Raw genomic sequence first — 25,448 nt, 5'->3', positions numbered from 1 at the left:
GGCAGATGTGACAGAAAGCTTTGATTACAATGGGTGCAGACATTTTCTCTATGAGTCACATAAGGAATTGGGCACCTCTTACACACCTTTGACAATGAGCAGTAAATGTGTAAATAGCCTTATGTTTTCTCTGTAGCGCTATTCTTTTACCGATCTAAATTCTTCTTCCAGGAGGGTTGACTGGATACTTCTGCTTCTGTCTTTAAACTGTGAATCTCATAACAGACACTTGTCCAGATCTCCAGCCACGGTCCTCCCTTTTCTCACTTTCTCTTAATAATATTTTTTTCCTCCCTGATTTTTTTCCTCTCCCAATGAGGATTTTTTTTTTAGCTCAGAAAAGTTGAAGTAAGGAAACCACAATCATTCACAATCTCACTGCTCTTAGAGAATCACAGTTTATACTTTCTTCCATCTGTTAAAAATGGGTCTATCTATATAAATAACATTTTTTTCCTCCTTGAGATAAGCTGCTCTGTTTCTGTATCCTGCTCCCTGACTCCCACCCCACCCATTAACGTTATATCACGGGCATTTCTCCTTGTCACTGGAAACTTTACCAACTTCATCTGAATTATAATAATTCACCATTTCAATTTACTTAATTTTTCTTCAAGGTGCAAAGGTCTCCAGGTCCTAATGGGCTGCCCACAGGTGTTTTCATGACCATTTGTGATAACCTTTCTGAGGGCAGTTCCCTGCCTTATTCCCATCTCAACTCCATGGAGGGATGCCCCACACCAGAATGAATCCAGTTTAGAGTGAATCCAGTCCCAGGCCCTGAAGTGACAGAGGTGCAAAGGAACAGATCCAGACCAAGCTTTGCCTTCCATGTCCCTTGAGTCTTCTCAGCTGAAAAAGGAAGCCACAGAAACAAATCCCTCAGCAATTTTTAAAAAGGCTTTAGAAACAGCTCTTTTCCTTAAGCTGTGATGCACACGGAACAGTGGGAAAGTTAAGAGCAGGAAGAATACTAGGAGGAGGAGGAAATGGCAGCCCCACCCAACTCAGGAGGGAAAGAAAGTTTCTGGTCAGATGACAGTAAATGCCCAGAGAGGCTATAAAGTCTAGAATCTTTATACAGATTAGTTGAAGGGCCCTGGCTGACAGAAGAAGGAGGAAGATGAATCAAGGTGAGTACTGGGAACGTAACTTTTCTGAGGTGCTAAATCAAGAGAGGAGAGATACACGGAGAGGGTAGAGGTGAACAGGAAAGACAGGTGGGCCTAAGTTGATGTTGATAGTCCACTGTATAATGTGGCTCCTTTCTCCCATTTCTTTACCTTAATTCAGACCTCAGGGCACAAAGCATACAGTCATTCTTTTTCTTATGAATGGATTCAGTTTGTACCTGAAGCAGTGGGCAATCTTTTCTTTAACGTCTAGGACTGGAATGACCTTGAAAAGTCTGAGGGGGCTCACAAGGACCTTGACTTTTACCCCTTGGTGCCCTTGGTGCTTGAGAGGCCACTTCTGTGGCTAACCCTGGACCTGTGGGAGCATCACTTCTCCGATCCCAGGCCTTTCTCCCGACTCTCAGCTCCCCTTAGAATCACTGCTGCCCTGCTGCTGGGAGTGAGAAAAACAGGGAGGGCAGCCTGACAGACACATGGGGTCAGCGGGGAGAGGGCGCTAAACGTGGATTACAGGTTTTTAAAATTTGCATTGTAAATTATACATCACAGAAAAACAAAATAAATGAACAAGCAAAACAGAAACAAACTCCTAGGTATATGGAACAAACTGATGGGTTGCCAGATGGGAAGCGGGGTTGGGGGTTAAGTGAAAAAGGTGAAGGGATTGAGATGTACAAACTGGCAGTTACACAATGGCCACAGGGCTGTCAAGTACAGCACAAGGAATGCAGTCGGCAGTACTGTGATAACTGTGTATGGTGTCAGATGGGTACTAGATTTATTGTGGGGATCACTTTGTAAGTTACATAAATTTCTAACCACTATGCTGTACACCTGAAAATAATATAATATTGAAGGTCAACTGTAGTTGAAAAATAAAAAATATTTTAATAAAAAATAAACTATATATCATAGAAATTGTTAGAATTTGAGATGTACATTGTATTTCAACATAAGGCAGAGTTTGATAGAGAAGGCTAAAGAGGTTTGTTCATGTGCTAGATTCCAGGGTCTTTTTGTACTAAATTCTAGGGTATTTTTTCACTTCAGTTATCCCAAATTACAGTAAGCCTAAAATGTTATAGTACCTTCTAAAATACCATACTTTAATTAAATAAATAATACACAAAATACATGTTATAAAAAGTTAAAAGTTCATATATTAGGATTAAGAAAAAGCCCCAATCCCTCTTCACATACATATGTATTCCCAATCTGATTTTTCCTCATAGGAAAGAACTGTTAACAATTTAGTTAACTGCTTCCAAATAACACTAGATTATATACAATTATTTGTTTTATATAATGAGATTATATAACACATATTGTCTGGTGACTTGCTTTTAAAAAACAAAATCTTATATCTTGGACATCTTTTTCTTATGGCAATTTTTAAAAATTATTTATTTATTTATTTTTAGAGAGAGGGAAAGAGAGAAAGAGAGGGAGAGAAACATCAATGTGCTAGAGCAACATAAATTGGCTGCCTCTCTCACACCCCCAATCAGGGACCTGGCCCACAACCCAGGCATGTGCCCTGTGAATCGAACCTTTCAGCTTGTAGGCTGGCACTCAACCCACTGAGCCACACCAGCCAAGGATGTCTTGGAAATCTTTGCATGCAATACGAAGATTTGAAATGAATTATAGGTTTCAATTTGGGGCAAACAAGCACAATGTAGTTAATACATTTATTAATTTAATTTATTTATTTGCTTTGTTCATGGACATTTAGATTGTTTTAAATATTTTGCCCTTATAAATAATGCTGCAGTGAATGTCCCTGTTGACATAGCTTTGCACATGTGTGCAAATGTTTTTTATCCGAAAGTTTTTTAAGAGAACTGTTGGATCAAAAACAATATTCACTGGGAGTTACGATGGATATTGTAGGGGAGGGAAAATTTAATTTTTCCCCCCACCAGTGACATTCATTGGCTGAGGACCTCCAAATTAAACTGATAGGAGACTAACAAGGGAAAAACAAATGAAATTTATTAACATGTGTATTGCATATACACATGGGAGCACTCAGTGACGAGTAACTCAAAAGAGTGGTTAGAACTTGGCCTTATATAGCATCTTAACAAAGGATCAATGAATTTTTTGAGAAGTGAAAGACAAAGGAAAAGGACTGAGTGTTTAGGGCAACAAATTGCAGAAAGGTAAACATTGGGGAAGCTAATGAAAGACAAAGGCTAGTTAATAGGTTGTTATGTGGATTCTTCTGGTGCTTCTCTGGGCTGATGGGGCCCAGAGCTCTCTCCAGGCTCCATTAGAGAGGAGAGGGAGGACTTGTTTACAGATATATATCCTGCTTTGAAGCCAATGGGGGGAGGTCAAAAAGACTTTCTTTTATCTGCTTCTTTGCACGTGCCTTCAGCTCAAAATAATCTTTATGCCAAAGTGGCATATTTTGGGATGACATATTCTGCTACCCTTCGATATCAAACAATTTCTCTGAAAAGTCTGGGTGAATTTACACTCCTACCATATGAGATAGTCTATTTCCATATGCCCTCATAAAATAAGTTATGGGTATTCTTTTAAATGTTTTTGAATGAGTCAAAGATGGGATCTCATTGTTTTAGTTTTCATTTCTCTGATTACAGCAAGACTTAATATTTATAGAAACTTTAATATATTGTGGATTGTAATCCAGGGCTGTATTTCCTGCCAAAGACCTAATGATTTCACTTGTGCGGCCAGCTAGGAACACAACAGCTGCTTCCTCTTGGCAGCAGCTGTTTGCTGAGTGCTGGGTGTATGCAAGCAAACAGTGTAGTTAACTATGTAGACACCATTAACTGAAAACAATGTTTCAAAGAAACAACATATCTGTTGGTGATTAATTGACAAATAAGTGGTTTAGAGTCTAAGAAATTGCAGTGCAGGGGGAGAGGCCAGGTAGGTCCTGGAGCTGGTTCTGCCTGGACAGGCTGGTGTTTTAGGACAAGGTGGTGAAGATGGGACTGTGGTTTTCATTGTGTTCTTTGGAACTCTAGGGCTCTACAGAGAAACCAGGGGACCCCTCTCTAGTTCTTCCACCAGAGCAGCTCCTCTAAGGCCTGCCTATTACATTTTCTTTGGAATAAACCATGATATTCATTTACTTGGAAAGAAAGAGGCGGGGGGCCTCAGAGCAGGCATACAGGCGAGAAGAGTCAGGTTCTGGAATCAAATTGTCCAGATATAAGTGACAATTTTGCCAAATACTAGGTAGGTGACACTGGGAAATTTAGCCTCATCGATCCTCTGTCTGCTCATCTGTAATATGGAGTTAACACCTTCTTGGGTATTTGCAGGAATACGAGATAATGCATATAAATCCTGGAATTTAATAATACTTAGTAAATATTAGCTAGATATAAAACTATTGTAACAGGTGGTAAGATACCTCCATATTCTGAATTGTTTGGGAAGGATTTCATGGAGCAGGTGGATGCTGAGTTGTCCTTGAAGAATGGTTACAGTGGGGACACATAGAAATTGGGGAATGGCAGGGACCATCCAGAGGTAGAGCTGGGCACAATCTATTTGGAGGCAACAAGTGAAGCAGAGTTTATTTATGGCTATTGGGAGATAAGATGTTGGGATTGCACTGTAGAGGGCTTTGAACACTTGCTGAAAGAATTTGGACTTGAACCTTTAGATAATAAAGCATTCTTACTCTTGTACACTTAAAGAGGCACAGAAATGCTGCAATATCTCATCACATAAGAACCTCCCTGTTCTCACACAGATGGGCCCTTTCACATTTTTTAAAAGGGAAGAAATGAAAAAAAAAAAAGTATTTATCAAAGTCCCAAACTGGCAATAATAATGAGTAGTAGAAAAAGAAAAGACATTGGCCAAGAAACTGGACAAATCTAGGGACAAAGTCAGGAGAAGAAAGGAGCTGAGTCCACCTGACCTTGGCAGCAGGCACGATCTCTCTGCACTGGCTGTGCTGGGTATAACTTACCCTCCGCCATCTTTGCCTGGAGGTTTCCAGTTCTTCTCCAGTAGCCTGACTGCTCAGGACATTGTTGGCAGTGGATTCTTTTAATCTGCCCCAGTCTTTTTCCAAACTAGCTGTTTGTTAGCCTGCCACATGCCCACAGATGCCAGTCCCTCACACACCTTTGTTTAAGTCCTCATTAGCCTTTTGTCTCAGATGATTGCAGCAGACACTCACTGCCCTTCCCATGCTGATCTTTTTCACCCTCCAGTCTGGGCTACATACCACAGCCAGATTAATTCAGAAGGACAGCTTTGATCATGTCACTCCTGCTCAGAAATCTGCCTTTAATGAAAGTAACACTTTCCCTTAAATACAAAAAGAGTACATGTTTAAGCAGAAGCTTGGACAACCCCAAAAAACTCAAAGGAAAGATAAATTTCCCACAAATTTCACCATCTAAAGATAATCTGTAACATATGGTGTTTTTATTTTTTTATGTTCCTTTTATTATTTCATGAATTATTTTCCCATATTCTTTGTCCTTTTTTAAAGTATATTTTATTGATTATGCTATTACAGTTTTCCCAATTTTTCCCCTTTTATCCCCCCTCCACTCTGTACCCCTCAACCCTCCAGTATTCCCCTCCCCCTTAGTTCATCTCCATAGGTTGTACATATAAGTTCTTTGAATTCTCTGTTTCCTATACCATTTTGACCTCTCCCTGTCTATTCTATGCCTACCAATTATGCTTATTCCCTGTACATTCCCCCCATTTTTCCCTTCCACTCCCCACTGAAAATCCTCCATATGAATGTCGATTTCTCTGATTCTGTTCCTGTTCTAGTTGTTTGCTTAGTTTTTGTTTTCATAGTTTTTCTTTTTTTTTTTCTTGGTTTGGTTGTTGATAGTTGTGAGTTTGTTGTCATTTTACTGTTCATAGTTTTTGATCTTCTTCAATTTCTTAGATAAGTTCCTTTAACATGTCATATAATAAGGGCTGGGTGATGATGAAATCCTTTAACTTGACCTTATCTGGGAAGCACTTTATCTACCCTTCCATTCTAAATAATAGCTTTGCTGGATAGAGTAATCTTGGATGTAGGTTCTTGCCTTTCATGACTTTGCATACTTCTTTTCAGCTCCTTCTTGCCTGCAAGATTTCTTTTGAGAAATCAGCTGATAGTCTTATAGGCACTCCTTTGTAGGTAACTCTCTCCTTTCTTCTTGCTGCTTTTAAGATTCTTTATCTTTAATCCTGGGTAACTTAATGTTGATGTGCCTTGGTGTATTCCTCCTTTGGTCCAACTTCTTTGGGACTCTCTGGGCTTCCTGGAAGTATATTTCCTTTGCCAGATTGGGGAAGTTTTTCTTCATTATTTTTTCAAATAAGTTTTCAATTTCTTGCTGTTGTTCTTCTCTTTCTGGCACCCCTATGATTCAGATATTGGGACATTTAAAATTATCCCAGATGTTCCTAAGCCTCTCTTCATTTTTCTGAATTCTTGTTTCTTCATTCTGATCCAGTTGGATGCTTATTCTTTTTATTCCAAATTGTTGATTTGAGTCCTGGTTTCCTCTCTGTCACTGTTGGTTCCCTGAATATTTTGCTTTGTTTCATTTTGGGTATCCTTCATTTGTTTTTTCATTTTGTGACCAAGCTCAGTCAGTTCTGTGAGCATTTTGATTACCAGGGCCTTGAACTCTCCATCAGATAGGTTGGTTATCTCCTCATCGCTTAGCTCTTTTTCTGGAGTTTTGCTCTGTTCTTTCATTTGGGCCCTATTTCTTTGTCTTGGAGCACCTGTTAATTTGTAAGGGGTCAGGGCCTTAGGTATTCACCAGGTCAGGGCAGGCCTCCTTGCTGCACTAGGTGCTGTCTGTGGGAGAGGGGCCAGAGAGGGAATAATGCAGCTCGTCTGCTTGGCTCTATGTCCATTTTCCAACGAATTCTCATGTGAGACTGGGAGTTTCTCCCACCGTGGCAACTGCCATAGTCCACAGTCAGCTCTGAGGCTCAGTTTCCTTTTCAGCCTTGCCATGGTTCTCTCTGTCTGCCCATCTTACCAGTCTGTTTTTTCTGGTTGACTGTTTTGTAATTCTTTTGTAATTCTTGTTTTGTAATTGTTTTGTCAGAGTTCCATGCAGTTTGATTTTTTGGCACTTCTGGTTGTTATTGATTTTAGATTGGTTGTTATCCTCCTTTTGGTTGTGCGAGGAAGTGAAGGGTTTCTACCTATGCCTCCATCTTAGCTGGAATCCCTCTTTGTCCTTTTTTTGTTGATTATATCAAGATGAGAGGAATAAAGTTTGTGTATCCAACTCTTACTCTAAGATTATTTAGGTTGCACTGAATATCCTTATGCTTACATTTTTGTACACAAATTATGATTTTTTTATCCTCACCCGAGGACATTTTTTCATTGCTTTTAGAGAGAGGGTAAGGGAGAGAGAAAGAGAGATAAAGAGAAACATCGACATGAGAGAGAAACATCAATAGGTTGCCTTCTCATATGCACCCTAACAAGGGATTGAACCCACGACATTTTGATCTACAGAATGACCAACTGAACCACAATGGCCAGGCCCAAATTATGATTTTTTTAAAAAAAGAAAAAGTTCCTGGAAGAGGAACTTATGACTCAAAGGTATCTGTGTTTTAAGGCTTTCTTTTATTTTGTAATAAATATTGATATATTGCCCTCAGAGAGGTATATAGCTTTTATTCTCCCATCAGGAATAGGTGTGCACATTACTACTGAAGCCAACAGTAGCAGCTTGGTGCTATTGCCCTCACAAGCTCTTCTCCTTCTGTGCCTCTACAGCCTTACTTCCCTTCTGCCAGGCCACCTACCTCCTCCTTCATGCACATATACACATATCCATTCAGCAAACATCTCTAGACACCCACAGGGGAGGCAGAAGATTGTAAAGAGCTAGAGGACAGGCTCTGGGGCCAGTGTACCTGGATTTGAATCCCAGTTCTGCTCTGCATGTCAGGAACAATACTAACACCTCTACAGAGCGTGGTTGTGAGAATACAAATGATTTAAGTCATGTAAAACACTTCAGAGAGCGCCTGACATGTAGTAAGAATTAAGTAAGAACATTAATTATAATTATCAGTAATTAGGAACCAGGTTCCATCCTAAGCAGGTGTGAGAAGATAGCCAAAGATTCTGCTTTTGTGGAACTAATTCTAGATGTGATTAAGTGCTCTGCAGAAAACAAAGAGGGTGTTGAGATGGTAAGTGACCATAGGTAGGAGGTGGGGCATCATCTTCAAAGGTCAAAGAAAATCCTTGATCGGTGGTTACCTCTGAGCCGAGACTCAAAGGGAGAGATAAAACCTTCCACAAGACCTTTGATCTCTCAGAGGACAAGAGCTTCCCATCTCAGAATTCACTGAAGGCAGAGAGGGCTGTTTTAACGTCTTCTTTTTTTTTTTTTTTTCAAAGACTGGTAATACATGGGGATATATTTTGATCCTTTTTATGTCCTTGTCTTTGTATTTAATCAAGCACCAGGAGTCATGTGGCTGGGGCTTACCTCTCCTCTTACTTGTTACTAACTCTGGTGGGCCAGTGGCCAAGTCAGGAAGGCCTTGTGGGCACTGACATGCTTTCACTAATTGATTCTGCTTGATTTCCCGCTTTGTTGAACCTCTTTCTGATCTCTTAGCTTTTGTTCCTGCTCCTTTGAAGGCCCTCCCTTCGGTTCTCTGAAGTCATTGTCTCCCTGACATGAAAGGCACTTCAGTGGGCCAAAAGCATAATTATATTAAATGGAATTAAAAAAGAAAACCTGAGCCTCCAGTGGAGAATGGGCTTACTCTATGCACTGCAACTTTGGGTGTGAAGAGGAAGACAGCTCTCTTCTTCCTCCTCCCTTTTTTCCCTAAACCAAGAGTCAGCCTGGGTCAAGGGAAAATGGAGTTGGCTGCCCATGGGGACTGTGCTTTGAGCTGTGAACAGCAGCCAGGAAAAGGCTGCCCCCAGTACTGGCCCTCCCTGTGGAAGTGTGTTCTTCACTGCCTCTTCTGGGTATCTGATCGTTCAGAGTGGAATGGCCATTGGGCACTATGTCTGGGGTGGAAGGACTTTCTGGGAAGGCTCAGTAGGTCTTGGAACGAAAATGTCAGGACCCTTAGGAACAAATGATATGCAACTAGTTTCCAACAGGATCTAGGCCAGTTGTTTTTTTTTTTTTTTTCAAACTTTTTGACTGTGACCCACGTTTACATCGTGACTGGGAGCAAACTTGAGATTTTCCTGCAGGATGTTTGGCAGCATCCCCAGCTTCTACCCATTAGATGTCAGTAGCAGCCTTTCCCCTAGTTGTAACAACTGGAAATGTCTCCAGGCATTGCCTCATGTCTTCCAGGGGACAAACTTTCCCCAGCTGAGAACCACTGAGATAAATTAGTGAACTGCTAGGGGGAAAGACCTAATAGATTTTTTGTTGACAGAAATACAATAAAAATCACCAGCAAAAACAGCAAAGCAAATGCAATCTGAGGCTGCATTATTACTAGTACTAAGAACAACTAATGAAGGCCCTTCCTTTGGTGGAGTGCTTATTTTGTACCTGCTGCTATGCTAAGGTTTACCTGTGAATTCTCACTTAATGCCCATACCAACCCTGTGAGGTAGGATTAGCATTGTCTCCATTTTTCAGGCGAGGACACTGATGTCTAGGGACTTTAAATAACTCAAGGACTCACAGTTCAGGCAGTGAGAGCCTGCACTCTTACAGGCTTATAGTGTTATGAGAATTCTTCCTTTTTAAATATATTTTATTGATTATGTTATTACAATTCTCCCAATTTTCCCCCTTTTATCCCTCTCTGCCCTGCACCCCCCTCCCACCAGCAGTACCCCCCTCCTTAATTCATGTCTATGGGTCGTACATATATGTTCTTTGGTTTCTCCATATCCTATGCTATTCTTAACTCCCTCCTGTCTATTTTATGCCTACCATTTATGCTTCTTATTCCCTGTACCTTTTTCCCCATTCTCCCCCTCCCCCTCTCTGCTGATAACCTTCCATGTGATCTCCATTTCTGTGATTCTGTTCCTGTTCTAGGTGTTTGTTTAGTTTGTTTTTGTTTTTGTATTTTAGGTTCAGTTGTTGACAGTTGTGAGTTTGTTGTCATTTTACTGTTCATGATTTTGATCTTCTTCTTTTTCTTAGATAAGTCCCTTTAACATTTCATATAACAAGGTCTTGGTGATGATGAATTCCTTTAACTTGACCTTATCTGGAAAGCACTTTACCTAACCTTCCATCTTAAATGATAACTTTGTTGGATAGAGTAATCTAGGTTGTAGGTCCTTGCCTTTCATGACTTTGAGCCCCTTCTTACCTGTAAGGTTTCTTTTGAGAAATCAGCTGATAGTCTAATGGGCACTCCTTTGTGGGTTACTGTCTCCTTTGCTCTTGCTGCTTTTAAGATATTCTCTTTATCTTTAATTTTGGCTAATGTAATTATGATGTATCTTGGTGTGTTCCTCCTTAGGTCCAAATGAGAATTCTTAAACTGTACACTAGGTATACCCATACAGTAGCACCTCAGGAAGCAGTGGTAAGTGCTTTCATATACTGGCAACATGGTTGAGAAGCAAGAAATAACCTATAAGTAACCCTGAGGCTTCCACCTGCCCTGTATCCTAAAGTAGGAACTTGCCTATAGCTGAGGTCCCAGCCTCCAGTCAGCTCATTGACTTAATTCATACAAAATTCTTACTTGCTCTTTTTTTAATCAGCAGAATAAGTTATAGAAAGAACATCAACACAAATGGTTAATGGTACGTGGTGGGGTAAGTTTCAGTTATCCAGAAATGATTTGCTTTCTGGGACCTTAATTCCCAAGCACTGTGGCTCTGGGTCCAGGCCCAGAGGTCACTGGGGTCATTGTGCCCACACTCTCGGGCCAGGGCCTGCTGGATCACCCTCTGACACGGAGTCCTGCAACTAGGGAGTGGGTGGCAGAAGGCCTAAGGTCTGGAATCTCACCTAAGTCAGAGCCAGGTGCCACAGAAATGATTGACAATGTCAGGGAATGATGCTGAGCCCAGGGAACAATAGTGGGCAGTGACCTGTGCCCCCCTCTCCCCCAGTGGCAGCCTTAGAGCTCAGGTCTGTCAACCTGCAGAGCCCCAGGAACAACCAGGCTCATCACACGCAGGAAATGGGCCTCAAGCGGCTCATTGTGCGCCGGGGCCAGCCCTTCATGCTCCAGCTGCATTTCAACCGACCCTTCCACTGGGGGACCGACCGCATTACCTTCATAGCTGAGACTGGTGAGTTCACCCTCCCCACGGCAAAGTCTACCTGTAGGGCACCTACCTCTCTTTTCAGAGCTGCCCTTCCTCTCTTCTCCTTGGATTCCTCAGGAAGTTGTTAGCACCCTATTAGTGTTGTTAAGAAAGAATTTGGCAAACTCACAAAACTCAAGTTGTGATAATAACAACCAACCTTTAAATATACTACAGGCACTGTTCTAAACTTCAGACCCATAAACTTGTTTAATCCTTGTGACAATACTTTCAGGTGGGTACTATTATGGTCCCATTTCACAGATTAAAAACTGAGGCCCAGAGATCTTAAATGGCTTGCCCAAGGACACCCAGTGGCAGTAAAAACCTTAAACCAAGAGAATCAACAAGTGTTGGGAAAAGGTGAGGGTCGTTCCAGGATGCCTGGAATCATGTCACGTAGATTTTTGAACCTCACTTTGGAGTCATTCTTTTCTACACAGGACCAGCACCCACGGAGCTGTCAGGAACCCGAGCCACCTTCTCACTCACCCAGACCCAACAAGGGAATGTCTGGAGTGCTTCTGACTTCTCCATTGACTCCAACTTGCTCTGTGTCTCCCTATTCACACCATCCAATGCAGTCATTGGCTCCTACACTCTGAAGATAGAGACCTCTCAAGGCCAGGGTTACAGCTCGACTCACTCCCTGGGGACTTTCTTCCTGCTTTTTAATCCTTGGAGCGCAGGTACAGCTTGCTCACAGGTGGTAATGCCAACTTGATCCATTGGGAATGTTCTGTAAAATTCTACTCAGAAAGCCCAGGAGATAAAACATTGCACATCTATGTAATACGTTGCCTTGTGCTCACCAAAAATCTTCTTTACAAGGAATTTTTAGTGGCATGATGAAACTCTTCATGATGTGATTTTCTTTTTTAATCTTATATCTCCCCAGGAAAACATAGCACTATTGAGTGTCTATTACGTCCCATGAAGAACTTTAGCCTTAGGTCACAGCATTAAGAGCTCCACATTTTGGTTCCATACACTCTTTTGAAATTACTTATATGGTGTGAGATTAGGTGAAATAGATTAGGAGATGGAACATAATGTGATACATAATATATTACATATATGTGCAGGGAAAAAAGAGAGTGGCCAGAATACACCAAAACATGAGTGTCTCTGAAGAGTGGGAATCAGTGGTTTTCATTATCTTCTTTTTATCATCTACGTTTTCCAAATCTCTACAACAATCTTGCTGCTTTTACAACCAACCAAAGATCATCATTATTTTTTTAAAGTATAGATTTTATCTCTGGCCTCTACAAAAATGTATAGTAGACTTCTAAGGGGTCCACTCTTGATTTCTATTTTCATCACCTCATTGCTTCTCCTTTTTCCAGAAAGGTAATTTTCATGATTGTTTTCATTTTTACTACTCTGTTTTTTTGTTGTTGTTTTGTGTGTTTTTTTTTTTTGATTTGGTGTTTTACCCCCTCCACTCCTCTTAACTGCTCAGAAGATGATGTCTATCTGCCAAGTGAAATACTGCTGCAGGAGTATATCATGATGGACTACGGCTTTGTGTACAAGGGTCAGGAGAGATTCATCACCTCCTGGCCATGGAACTATGGGCAGGTAACACTATCTGGGAAGGTGGGCTCACAAATAGCCACTAACAAGTCCAGGTGTGCGGTGCTGGACCAATTTCCCATCCAGTGAGAGAGGCAAAGAAGGAAAGGGAGATGTCTTTCTTTTTAGGGTTTTTTAAAAAAGATTTTATTTATTTATTTTTAGACAGAGGGGAAAAGTGGGAGAAAGAGAGGGAGAGAAACATCAGTGTGTGGTTGCTTCTCATGCGCCCCCTACTGGGGACCTGGCCTGCATCCCAGGCACGTGTCCTGACTGGGAATTGAACCAGAGACCCTTTGGTTTGCAGAACAATACTCAATCCACTGAGCCACATCAGCCAGGGCTCCTTTTTAGTTTTTAATATTTTATAGTGAAAAACTTAAAACCTAATCATAACAGACTGGCTACTACAGTGAACTTGTACGAATCTGTCTCAGCTTCAATAGTGATCAATTTATGGTAAGTCTTGTCTCACCTACACCAGGGGTTTGCACACGATAGCCCATAGGCCAAGCGTGGCTTCTCTGTTTTCACATGGCCCACAAACTAAGAATGACTTTCACACTTTTAAATTGTTGGAAAAAATATCAATAATATTTTGTGATGTGAGAATTATATAAAGTTCAAATTTCTGTGTTTATAAATACCATTTAAAAAATCCTCACCTGAGGAACCATTTATTTATTTCTTTAATAGAGGAAAGAAGGGAGAGAGAGAAAGGGAATCATAGATTGGTTGCCTCTAGTATGTGCCCATGTGCCCCGACTGGGGACCAAACCTTCAACCTAGGTATGTGCCCTGACAGGGAATTGAACTCGCAAGCTTTTGGTGCACGAGACAACATTTCAACCAACTGAGCCACCTGGCCAGGGCCATAAATACTATTGTGTTGGAACACAAGTGTGCTCATTCATTTAGGTATCATCTGTGGCTCCTTTTGTGCTATAGTGGCAGAGCTGAGTAGTTGAAACAGAATCTCTCTGGCCTGCAAAGTCTAAAATATTTACTATTTTTCCCTTTACAAAAAAAGTTTGCTGACCTCTAGTTTATATTCCTCCAGTCTTCCCGCACCGCACCACCCACTCCACCTCATCACTGGATTTTTTTTAAGCAAATGATAGATACCATATCATTTAATCCAATAATACTTCAGAATATAGCTCTAAAAGGTGACGACTCTTTCTGAAAAACTGAATCACAATACATTATCAGAACTGAAGAAAAGTGAACAGCAATTATTTAATAACATCAAATATCCACTTAGTATACAGGGTTAGGGGGCTAGATTTTCCACCCTCAACTACCAGTCATGGCTGGTGTAGTTTCTGTCTGTCCACACACCAGGAGGGAGGAATCGGGGGAAGCAGGAAGCCTTATTAAGGAAGATCAGCTCCCCTGGTCTCCAACTGTGACAGCTTGTGTGGTTATTTGAAGCTGAGACAAATACCAGTGCATTTGGCTGCCAAAAGGGTTACGACATGTCACAAATACATGTTGTAAACGAATGGCATGAGCCTCACTGGCTTCTCCTGTGCTGACGTCAGTGCCAAATCCTCCACCTGGTTTTAAGGCTCTCCACTCTCCTCTCCCTCTCCACACATGCCTTAGCCTATATTTCTTTTTCTCTGACTTTCTCCCACAAGTCCTTCAGAAATGAGGATCTCTAAGCCCCTGTCCTGGGTACCCACCATGCTCAAAGACATCACCCTCCTATCTCCTGTCTACCTCACCTTTCAAAGCCCACCAGCTCCAGTAGCCTTCTCTGATCGCTTCAGTCAATGAGGATCTTTCATCTCTCTGAATTCTCTTTGCATTTTCCATCAGAGCCACACAGGTCAGTTTTTCAGAATTCCCATTTTGATTTATAAGGCAGAACTTTGCTATTTAGCCCCATTCCTACACACACCTTCCCTAAAAGTCTGTTACTTGCTTGAAGTTTCAGCATTCCAGACATTTTTACCCTTCTCTTTTTTTTTTTTCTCCCTTGCAATCACTTGGAAGTTTGAAGAGGACATCATAGATATCTGCTTTGAGATCCTAAACAAGAGCTTGTACTTCTTAGAGAACCCGTCCAAAGACTGCTCCCAGAGGAGTGATGTGGTGTACATCTGCAGGGTGGTGAGCGCCATGGTGAGGACAGAGCTCCCACGCCCCTGTCGGAGGGCAGTCTGGGCTTTCCATAGCCACTGTGGAAACCCACCCATCTGTTCTTTGCAGATCAACAGCAATGATGACAATGGCGTGCTGCAGGGGAACTGGGGAGAGGACTACTCCTTGGGGGTCAGCCCGCTGGAGTGGAATGGCAGCGTGGCCATCCTGCGGCAGTGGTCAGCCAGGGGCGGGAAGCCTGTGAAGTACGGACAGTGCTGGGTTTTTGCGGGCGTTATGTGCACTGGTGAGTGAGGGGAGGTAGAAATGCAGAATCACTGATTTCACCTTAGTGGTAACCCTTTGAGGTTGGGTCTGACATCTCCATTTTCACATGAGTTGACTGTGGCTTGCCCACAGCTAAGGAGTTGTGAGCACTTGGCTCTTAACCAGCATGCTCTACGGTCTTGAGGAGTCCCGCACATTTACCCAGCAGGGAGGTTGACCTGTTGCAATCACTCCACAGTCTCCTTGATGGAGCTTTTTTCTGCCACCTGCTCAGGCTTCTCAGTTCAAGGTGAGCCTGGAGTCAGGACAGGTTTGGGAAGCCTGAGGTGCAAGCAGATGGTCTGGGAGAGCGGATCTCACCTGTAGGCAGAGCTGCAGCTCCCAAATGCTTTTCAGAGAGATTCTTGAGGAGTTACAATTAGAGATTTGCTACTTTGCTAACTACCCTTAAGGACCATTGCTGTTTTATGCATTATCAGTTATTTACAATTTAGTGCAAATTTGTTGATCAGATTGTCTGCAAAGATGAGAGAAGATGGAAAGTATCTTCTGAGGGGTCCGCCCGTCTCCCCCAGCGCAAGGCAGGAGTCCCTGTCACAGTGCTACTCTCTACGCCGTGGGGCTCGATGAATATTGGCTGAACTCATGGGCTGACACTCAATGAGTTGGAGAATGAGGAAGCACAGAATCAGAAGGACAGAGACAGGGGACAAAGACAAAGTTCTAGATTTTTCTAAGAGGGGCAGCAGAACTTGGCTGTTATGTGTACCTGCTTCTGGCAGAGAAGAGCTTTAAATCCGAGTGTTCAAATCAAGTGACCTCACGTTACCCATCTGTTTTCAATGGAAATGCTCAAAATAGTGTCAGCATTTAGTAGAGTCAAATTTACCCTTAGGGTGGCTAGGTAGACATTATGGAGGAAGGCTTGGGCTTTAGAGTTTGAGATGGAAGGAGGTCTAAGTCTGTGTCCCTGCTCCACCTCTGAGCCTGTCCCCACTCCCAGGCCCTGGAGTTCTGGGGCCATGGAGCGAGGTCAGAGCTGCTCCCATCAAGCTGCTTCTGGCCACTTGCAGCACTGGCCTAACTTTGGTCCTTGGGAAGGGTTTGTGAAAAGCTCAGGAACTGTGCTGGGAGTGGATGGGTGATTGCAGATAGGTGTAGCTCTTTGAGGCTCTTGAATGAATAGAAACAAAAAAGATCAATCAATCTCAATAGTCCTTTTACGTTTCAAAGCACTGTAATCCTCCCAGCAGAGCTGTAGGCACCATCTGCTCCCCCTCACCCCCAACAAGAGAGGGGTGGGATGACCTCCCTCTGAACTCCTTGCCTTGGTCACATCTGGCTCTTGGGTTGATTTCATCTGACCCTGGGCAGGTGTGTGTGTGTGTGTGTGTGTGTGTGTGTGTGTGTGTGTGTGTATGAGTTGATGATCACCGTGGTGTAATGTCCACTTTGTGTGAGCAGATCTGTGAAATCTTAACTCAGCTTTCAAAAGCCTGTGTAGCACCATCTTCACAGCCACAAGAGGATGCTGTTGCTTTAACAAAGATGGTTATTGCCTCATTGTACTTGCATGTTCCCTTTGTAAGTATATCTTGCTCCTCTGTTCACTTAGGATTTGTTTCTTACCTCTGCCAGACCATTGTCTTTCAGTAGAATTACAGATCCAGAATTCCAGAACTGAGAATCACCTGGTTCGATTTCTCTTTTTGTTACATACAAGGGAACTAAGGCCCATACAAGTTAAGCCACTTACCTAAGGTCACACACCTTCTCTTCTGAAACCGGCCACAGCAGAGGCCTAAATTCTTACATTTTCTTTCTAATTATAAAGTGTTTTATATCCTCTGGGTTTTTGTTTGCTTGTTTGTTTTAAAGATTTTTTTTATTTATTTACTGTTAGAGAGAGGGAAAGGAAGGAGAAAGAGAGGGAAAGAAACATCAATGTGTGAAAGATACATTAATTGGTTGACTCCCATGCTTCCCCAACTGGGGACCTGACCTGCAACCCAGACATGTGCCCTGGCAGGGAATTGAACCAGTGACCTTTCAGTCTACAGGCTGGCATTCAACCACTGAGCCACACCAGCCAGGGCTAGATTCTTTGTTTTTAATTTGGAAAGCTGATGAATAGAAGAAACCCTAAATGATAAGTTGAGCTATTAAATGTTGTTTTAAGTGACCATCAAATGCTTTTTTTTTTTTTTTTTGTCCTGATAGATGGAGACCATCAATAGGGCAGCAGGGTTTTGGGCCTGGGTGTGGTGTTCTGAGAATGAAGGAGTGACAGGCATGGATCTGCAGGAATTTTGGCCTTCTTTTTCTCCTCCAGCAAGAAAGTTAGAAAATATGCCTGGGATACCAGTGATTCAGCTTGAAATGAACTCAGTGATTCTCCATTCTTTTCTTCTCTTTAGTAATGAGATGTTTAGGTGTTCCAACCCGTATTGTTTCCAATTTCCGTTCTGCACACAATGTGGATGGGAATTTGACCTTAGATACCTACTATGATCGAAATGCAGAAATGCTGGCAACTCCGGAACGAGACAAAATATGGTAAGGGGCACTTGTCTTGAACAGGTCTCTGCTCTATCCCAGGTAGGATAGGAAAATTCTGACCTAGTTCCCCCTTGCTGTGAGGCAGCATTACCCTGTGTGTTGTTGCTGTTGCTCAGAAAAAAAGTTCCCAACCCAGGAGACTGTTCTGGCCAATTAGATCATCACATCAAACTCATTTCAGAGATAGAAGACTATGGGATAACATTCTGAAGCCACAAGCAAATGACTAGATTGTACCTCTGAATACTGACCTCAAAATCTGCATCGTCTTATTCTTCCTGTTTTGGGTCTTTCTGCTTGCACCATTCTCTGTTTCCCCTGTCAGGCCAAAGCCTAGGGGACCTACCTCTGCATACTTCCTTCAGTCTCTCTTGACTTCCTCCTCTCCCTGCCTCACTCACACTCTGATTGTGTGTGTGCATGTGTGCTTGTGTGTGCACAAGTGTCTGTGTATCTCTGTATGTCCCTTTATTTTCGGAACTCTAGTCTCTTTCCCTGGTTCCTTTCTCCTCTGCTCTCACCCAAATCTGACTTTCTGTTTTTCCCTTTCCAGCCAGTTTCCAGGTAAGGCCCTTGAGCTGCATTGAGAACTAGCTGCCCTCTCTCTCTGAGCTCCTAGACAGCTGAAACTACTCAGATCCAAGAAGCAGGGGTGGTCCTGACCAGTAAGGCTCGGTTGGTTGGGCATCATTTTGCATAGCAAAGGGTCACCAGTTTGATTCCTAGTCAGGGCACATGCCTGGGTTGCAGGTTCCGTCCTGTTCCAAGCCTGCACAAGAGGCAACCAATCGATGTTTCTCCCTCACAACGATGTTTCTCTTCCCTCTCTTTCTCCTTCTTCTCTCCTTTCTCTAAAAATAAATAAATGAAATCTCTTTTTTAAAAAAGCAGGTGTGTATCTGAGAAGAATATATCGCTCATATAGAACTGTGAATGCCTAACCTAAATCTAATAATGAGGAAACACCAGATAAGCCAAAAATGAGGACCACTTTGGTAAAACAAATGCTCTATTCAAATTTCAGTGTAATAAAACAAAGGCTGAGGAACTGTTCCAGAATGAGGAGACAAGGGATCCTGGACAACTAAATGCAAGTGTGGTTCTGGGCTGGGCAAGAAAGAATGCTATAATGCAGGGGTGTACAACCCGCTGCCCATGGGTCACCTGTGGCCCAGGATGGCTATGAATGTGGTCCAACACAGAATCATACATTTACTTAAAACATTATGAGATTTTTTTTGTTTTCATTAGTGTTTATGTATTTAATGTGTGGCCCAAGACAACTCTTCTTCTTCCAGTGTGGCCCAGAGACGCCAAAAGATTGGACACCCTTGCAAGGATAACTATTAGGTCAATGGACAAAATTGAAATATAGACAGAAAATTAGATTTTTATTTTTACTAACTTTTAAATTTTTAATTTTTATTTATTTATTTTTAGAGAGAGGGGAAGGGAGGGAGAAAGATAGGGAGAGAAACATTAATGTGTGGTTGCCTCTCACATGGCCCCCACTGGGGACCTGGTCCACAACCCAGGCATGTGCCCTGACTGGGAATTGAACCAGCGACTCTTTGGTTTGCAGCCCACACTCAATCCATTGAGCTATGCCAGCCAGGGCAGCAAATTAGATTTTTAAATTATCATATCAATATTAAATGTATGAGATTGATAACTGTATAAATTATGTAAGGGACAATCCCTATTCCAGGGAAATATTCACTGAAGTAATAAAGAAAAAAGAAAAGATATAATCTCCATATCCATATTGAAAGTAAGCCAATGATAAAGCAAATAGAGCAAAATGTTAACAGTCTATGAATTGGGTCTATGGGTGCTCTTTGTACTATTTTTTTTAATATTGTGTAACTCTACTGTAAGCTTGAAATTACTTCCAAATACAAATTTTTTTTTAAAAAGAGAAGAAGAAACAATGATATCAGCAAGCACTTAGTGTAGCGTCTCATACCTGGCAAATTTGCTACAACTGTGAGTCCTTGTCATCTACCTCCTTTCTGTAGGAATTTCCACGTCTGGAATGAGTGCTGGATGATCCGGAAAGATCTCCCACCAGGATACAACGGGTGGCAGGTTCTGGATCCCACTCCCCAGGAAACCAGCAGCGGTGAGTGAGGACCACCATGGGAGGGTCTGGGCTCTGGGGGAAGGACGATCAGAGTGAAGCCATCTGAGCAAGAGGCCAAAAGAAAGTATTTTTCCTCTTTTTCCCCTTCCCAAAGTCAAAGCAGGGACCACTTTGGGTCAGGAGTCTGCCTTTGACCTTGACAGGCTAGGTGATCTCTCAGTTGTTTCCTCACTTTAAAGTGGAGGGTGATGCTAACCATTGCTTCACAGGGTGGCTGTGGGAATCAGCTAAATTAATGGAAACTGCAGGATGGCATTAGTGCCACTGCCCCTCCCTGTCCCATCTCCCTACTTCCCACAACCATGACCAGCTGCCCTGGTCCCCGTGTCAGCAGCCATGTTAGCTGTCCACCACTCCTGTTCCCTGTGCAGGGCTGTTCTGCTGTGGCCCTGCCTCCGTGAGGGCCATCAAGGAAGGGGATGTTCACCTGCCCTATGACACCCCATTTGTGTATGCTGAGGTGAATGCCGATGAAGTCATTTGGCTCTTTGGGGATGGCCAGGCCCAGGAAATCCTGGTGCATAATACCCGTTCCATTGGGAACAACATCAGCACCAAGATGGTAGGATCAGACCAGCGTCAGAACATCACCAGCTCCTACAAGTACCCAGAAGGTACCTGGGGCCCGGGGGTTTGGGGAGGGTGGTGGGTATAACCTCCTTTGTGTTGCCTCCCAGTGGGGCTAGGTCCCACATTAAAATCATCACCACATAAAAGCTTCCTCATGGCAAACTCCCAGGGTTTTCCTGAGTCCTGACCATGTGGCCCCAGGGCAGGGTTGCTGGATTTAGCAAATTAAAATAAAGGGTGCCCAGTTAAATTTGAATTCTAGATAAATTCAGACAAAAAAATTTTTTTATTAGTACAAGTATGTCTCAAATACTGCATGTGATATTCTTATACTGAACATTATTTGTTGTTTATCTAAATTTCAAATGTAATTGAATGTCCTTGATTTTACCTGGCAACCCTATCCTAGGGTCACACCACAGGCTCCTGTCATGGCGGTGGGGGTGGCAGCAAGGGCAGAGGCGGATGCTCAGGGAAGGAAAGGGATTCCAGGCCTGTGGAAGGGAGTAGACGTCCCGTGGAGAAGGCCAGGGTGGAGTCAGGCTGCCTGGGTACTAACAAGGGCTTGCTACGTTCTAGATGTATAAGCCTGGACACATTCTTATCATCCCCGTGCCTCTACTTTCTCATCTGTAAAATGGGTTAACTGTATCTCAGATGGCTGTTGTAAGGGTTTGATGAGTTAGTACACGGAAACTACTTGGATCAGTGGCTCTGGTGCTCAGTAAATATTCTAGAGGGGTCTGCAGTTTGGAGTGAGTTGGGGTTAAGATTGAATGTTGAATAGCCCCTACCGGCAACAGATGAAGCTCTATTTAAAAGGCTTAAGCATATATATATATATATATATATATATATATATATATATATATACCTATATATTTTAAATGTTTTATTTATTTATTTTCAGAGGGAGGGGAAGGGAGAGAGAGTGAGAAACATGGATGATCATGAGAAACATCAGTTGGTTGCCTCTTGCAGGTCCATAACCAGGGACCTTGCCCCCAAGCCAGGCATGTGCTCTGGCTTGGAATTGAGCTGGTGATCTTTCAGTTCACAGGCCAGTGCTCAGTCCGCTGAGCCATACCAGCCAGGTCCTGGAGCATGTATTTTAGAAGTGAGGATGCTGGTGGGAGAGAGAAGCCTCTGGCATTGATGATGATGATAATGACAACAGTGGCAATATTGTTGACAAAGAACAACTCATTTAACCCCAATTTTGACAACTCTATGAGGCAAGGAGATAGCCCCAGGCTCTAAATGACAGCTGAGCTCTGAGGGATTAGAGGACTGTGAAAGAGGAAGGATTTAAATTCAGCACCAAGCAACACCACTCCCCATGTTCTCAGCCACAATGCTGCATTGCCTCCTGACATAGCTATTCCTCTGGTTAGGGATTCAGAAGGGGAGCTGGGAGCTGCCAATGGCTTGTTTCCTAAAGACAGTCATTGGCCCCTTGACCACTCCCACTGAAGTTTTTCCTCTGTCCTTTCTGCCAGGATCCCCTGAGGAGCGGTCTGTTTTCATGAAGGCATCCAAGAAAATGCTGGGCTCCAGAAGGGCCTCTTCACCCCTGCTGGATCTGCTGAGGTCCAGGGATTCTCAGGATCAGCCAGCGCAGCTGCAGCTTCGCCTGGCCAGGACACCTGAGTGGGGCCAGGACCTGCTGCTGAAGCTGCATGCCAGGAGGGTGCCAAACAGAGCCCATCCCCAGGGTCCCATCAGGCTTCAGGTGCGCTTCTGCGCACAGGCCCTGCTACACAAGGGTGGCGCTCGGGAGCCCCTCTGGAGACAAATAGTGCACTTAAACCTGGACTTTGGGGAGGGTGAGTATGAGGCAGGCTTGGAAAGTTATCTACAGCAGGGGAGGGGGACCTTGGGGCCATGAAGAAAGCTGGGCTGGACCAGCCAGATCGCACAGAGACCCCTACATCTCCCCAGTGCACACACATGCACATATACTCACTGGGCAGTGAAGCTGCTGTTGGCAGGAGGTTGGTTGCCAAGTGTTGTACTTCTGATAACATCCCACCAGGTGAAATGTAGAGTCGACCTCTGGGTGCAACAGGGGCAGGGCAAGCCCGCTATCTCTCTCTTACACACACATACACTTTCACACACCCATCTAGACTCACACACTTATTCTTTCTCACACCCAAACGAATTTTTCCTCTCACACGCACGTTTCTTTCTATCCCCTTGCTTTCTGAGACCCATTCCCCAGACTCAAGATGTCTTTTATCTGTGCTCAGAGATACAGTGGCCGCTCTTGCTACCCTACATCAATTATAGAAACAAGCTGACGGATGAAAGGCTGATACGTGTGTCTGGCATCGCTGAGGTGGAGGGGACGGGGAGGTCCATACTGGTCCTAAAAGATATCTCTCTGGAACCTCCCCACTTATCTATTGAGGTAAGCGTCTGCACACCGCTGGGACCCAGGCCAGGGCCCTCTGACTCATCCAACCCAGGGCTTGGGGGTATGGCAGTAAGAGACACGGTTTCTGTCCCAACACTGAGTGTCCACTCAGTGGACAAAGCACAATGTGGTGTGATCTTTTGTGCTTGCCACAAAGCACAGGACAGAGCATGTAGGCTTCCCAGAGGAGGTGACATTTACAGAAGATTCAAATGGAATGTAAATACAGGAAGACACTATACAGACGTATGAGATAGAGATGAAGGCATTTTAAGTAAGGAAGTAGCTTTGCAGAGGCAGAGGCAAGAAAGACAACAATTGGGAGACGGAGTCAAGGAGGTTTGAGAGGGAGAGACCACAAGTGAAATTCAAAATGTGACTGCTAATAAGATGGGGGTGACAAGGAGGAGGGAAACAAATGAAAGGTGAGCCTGAGATTTTGAGTTCAGGTGCTTGAGCAGCTGGCAAGGCCATTGGATGAGGGAGGAATACAGGTGAAGGAAGGGTAAAGGGAAGCAGGCAGGCAGGATGTTCCCCATCTCCTGTTACCAGGGTTTCCTTCCCCAGAAGCTCCTTCCCCACTTTCCCCTCTCACTCTAAAAGACTTCCCCTGAGCCTAGTCACAACCTGGCTTTGCAGCTCGTGGCTTCCCAACAGCACACCCCATCCCCACCCAGAATGAGAATTGAGTGACTCCATGTCATAAACTACCTGGCCACCTGCTGGTTTTCACCTGGGCATGCTCTCAGGTGAAGTGATGCCAGGCAGCCTTCACCAACAGTGGGCAGAATCGCAAGCGGTCAGCCTGGTACTGAGGTGAGAGCCCTGCCCGCTACCTGAAGCCTGGTTCCAACAGGATCCAATGCAACACATCAGATGCCAACTAGGCTATTAATTGGTCCCCATCAGTAAGGGACCTGGGGATGATTTGTGTGACTATGTTGGATTCCAAAGTTATTTTTACCCGCTCTACTTTGATGTCCTCATTGGAGTACAATGTATGTGCTTCTTTTTAACACAGCTTTCCTGTTAGATTGGAGCTGGCACTGAGATTGAGATCTAATTGCCATTCTGAACTAGATGATAGAGAGGGAAATAGAGTTCAACTTGGCGCCAATTTCCAATCAATGCTGGTTTCCTTCTAAGACAGCGTGTGTGTTAACCTTGAATACTCTCAGCTCATATTCTTTTCTCCCAACTTCAGTGTTTTAGGTCTAAATAAACAGTCCCTGGTGGTCAACAGAGGGATGGGGGAGTGAGGTTACTGGAGTGCAGAAATGAGGTCGGTTGCCTGCAACATCCCTGTCTTCTCCCCACACAGGTCTCTGAGAGGGCCGAGGTGGGCAAAGCACTGAGAGTCCATGTCACCTTCACCAACACCCGAACAGTGGCTCTGAGTCACTGTACGATGGTGCTGGAGGGAAGTGGCCTCATCCACGGGCAGTTATCATATGAGTAAGTGCCATCGCCATTCACCTGTCTTATGCTGGTCTCTGACAGGTGGTTCCTTGTGGGGTCATGGGACAGTCTTTGGTCTCCTGAATGCTGCCTCTGTGTACCCATCTTCCCACCCTCCTCAGGGAAGGTTGGCCCTGTGGTGTGGGGAGGTGGGAAGTGCTTCCCAACCAAGGGGGGAAACCGGATTACCCATCCCACCAGTTACCCCTCAGGGCTCTAACGAGCTCCTTTTCACTTTCAGCCTTGGAACTCTGGTGGCCGGACACACCACCCAAATTCAGTTGGTCCTCTACCCCTTTAAAGCCGGACGCCGCCAGCTGCAAGTCCTCATCAGCAGCAATGAAGTCAAGGAGATCAAGGGTTACAAGGACATCTCCGTAGCTGCAGCCAGAGCTTCTTGACCACCCCTCATCTCAGGCCCTCCCCTCCCCTGGCCCAATTTCCTGGTGCCCTCCAGTAGCCCCCTCCACCCCTCTGATGCCTTCCCTGACCTCTTGCAATTGGTCCTTCCCCTGCACCCATGACCTCCCAGTCCCCTGCCTGCCCCACTTTACTCCTGAAGGTGTAGTTGTTCCTTCTCTCTTCTCTTCCCTGCCTGCCTAGGGGTGAATGTAGCTCCATTAGAACACTGTGCATCTTGGGAAGAGATAATAAAGATGTATTTGATTGATCACTGGTGTTCTGTCTTACAAGGTACTTATCACTACCAGCCTGTCCTCTGGACTGCCTGCCATACAGCTGGGCCCTCCCTGCCCTTGTCCTCTCTCTCTTCCTTTAAGGGACCATGCAAAAAATAAGCCCAATATGATTCCCCTAAATCAGCCTCTCCGGAATCAAGGATCGCAGTGTCTCCACTAAAACTGTGAGCCTGCAGGCAGAGGCTAAAGGGAGGTCTGGGGAGGACCATGACAGCAGTGCTACGGGGACTGGCCAGAAGCTGCCTGGCAGGGC

General features: G+C 43.9%; 1 protein-coding gene across 3 annotated transcripts; it reads left to right on the top strand.

Annotated features, from left to right (window-relative positions):
- Positions 1-1,023: 1,023 nt before the first annotated feature.
- Positions 1,024-25,167, top strand: TGM7 (transglutaminase 7). Of its 3 annotated transcripts, XM_045823154.1 has the most exons (14): positions 1,102-1,133; positions 10,596-10,661; positions 11,197-11,379; positions 11,838-12,083; positions 12,860-12,978; positions 14,974-15,102; positions 15,190-15,367; positions 17,766-17,904; positions 19,926-20,029; positions 20,422-20,664; positions 22,120-22,446; positions 22,873-23,033; positions 24,361-24,494; positions 24,739-25,167. In XM_045823154.1, the coding sequence occupies exons 3-14, from the start codon at positions 11,268-11,270 to the stop codon at positions 24,896-24,898; spliced, it is 2,052 nt and encodes a 683-aa protein (XP_045679110.1). In that variant the 5' UTR covers positions 1,102-1,133; positions 10,596-10,661; positions 11,197-11,267; the 3' UTR covers positions 24,899-25,167. The 3 variants fall into 3 exon arrangements, with proteins under 3 accessions (XP_045679109.1, XP_045679111.1, XP_045679110.1); XM_045823153.1 differs by lacking the exon at positions 10,596-10,661 and having other exon boundaries at positions 1,024-1,133; XM_045823155.1 differs by lacking the exon at positions 10,596-10,661 and having other exon boundaries at positions 1,096-1,133; positions 11,232-11,379.
- Positions 25,168-25,448: the final 281 nt, after the last annotated feature.

The sequence above is a fragment of the Phyllostomus hastatus genome, unplaced genomic scaffold (assembly GCF_019186645.2).
Source record: "Phyllostomus hastatus isolate PE091 unplaced genomic scaffold, TTU_PhHast_1.1 phas_scaffold_501, whole genome shotgun sequence".
Taxonomy (NCBI): Eukaryota; Metazoa; Chordata; class Mammalia; order Chiroptera; family Phyllostomidae; genus Phyllostomus; species Phyllostomus hastatus.
Note: the sequence above shows the minus strand (reverse complement) of the source record. Positions and strands in the feature narration are given on the sequence as shown.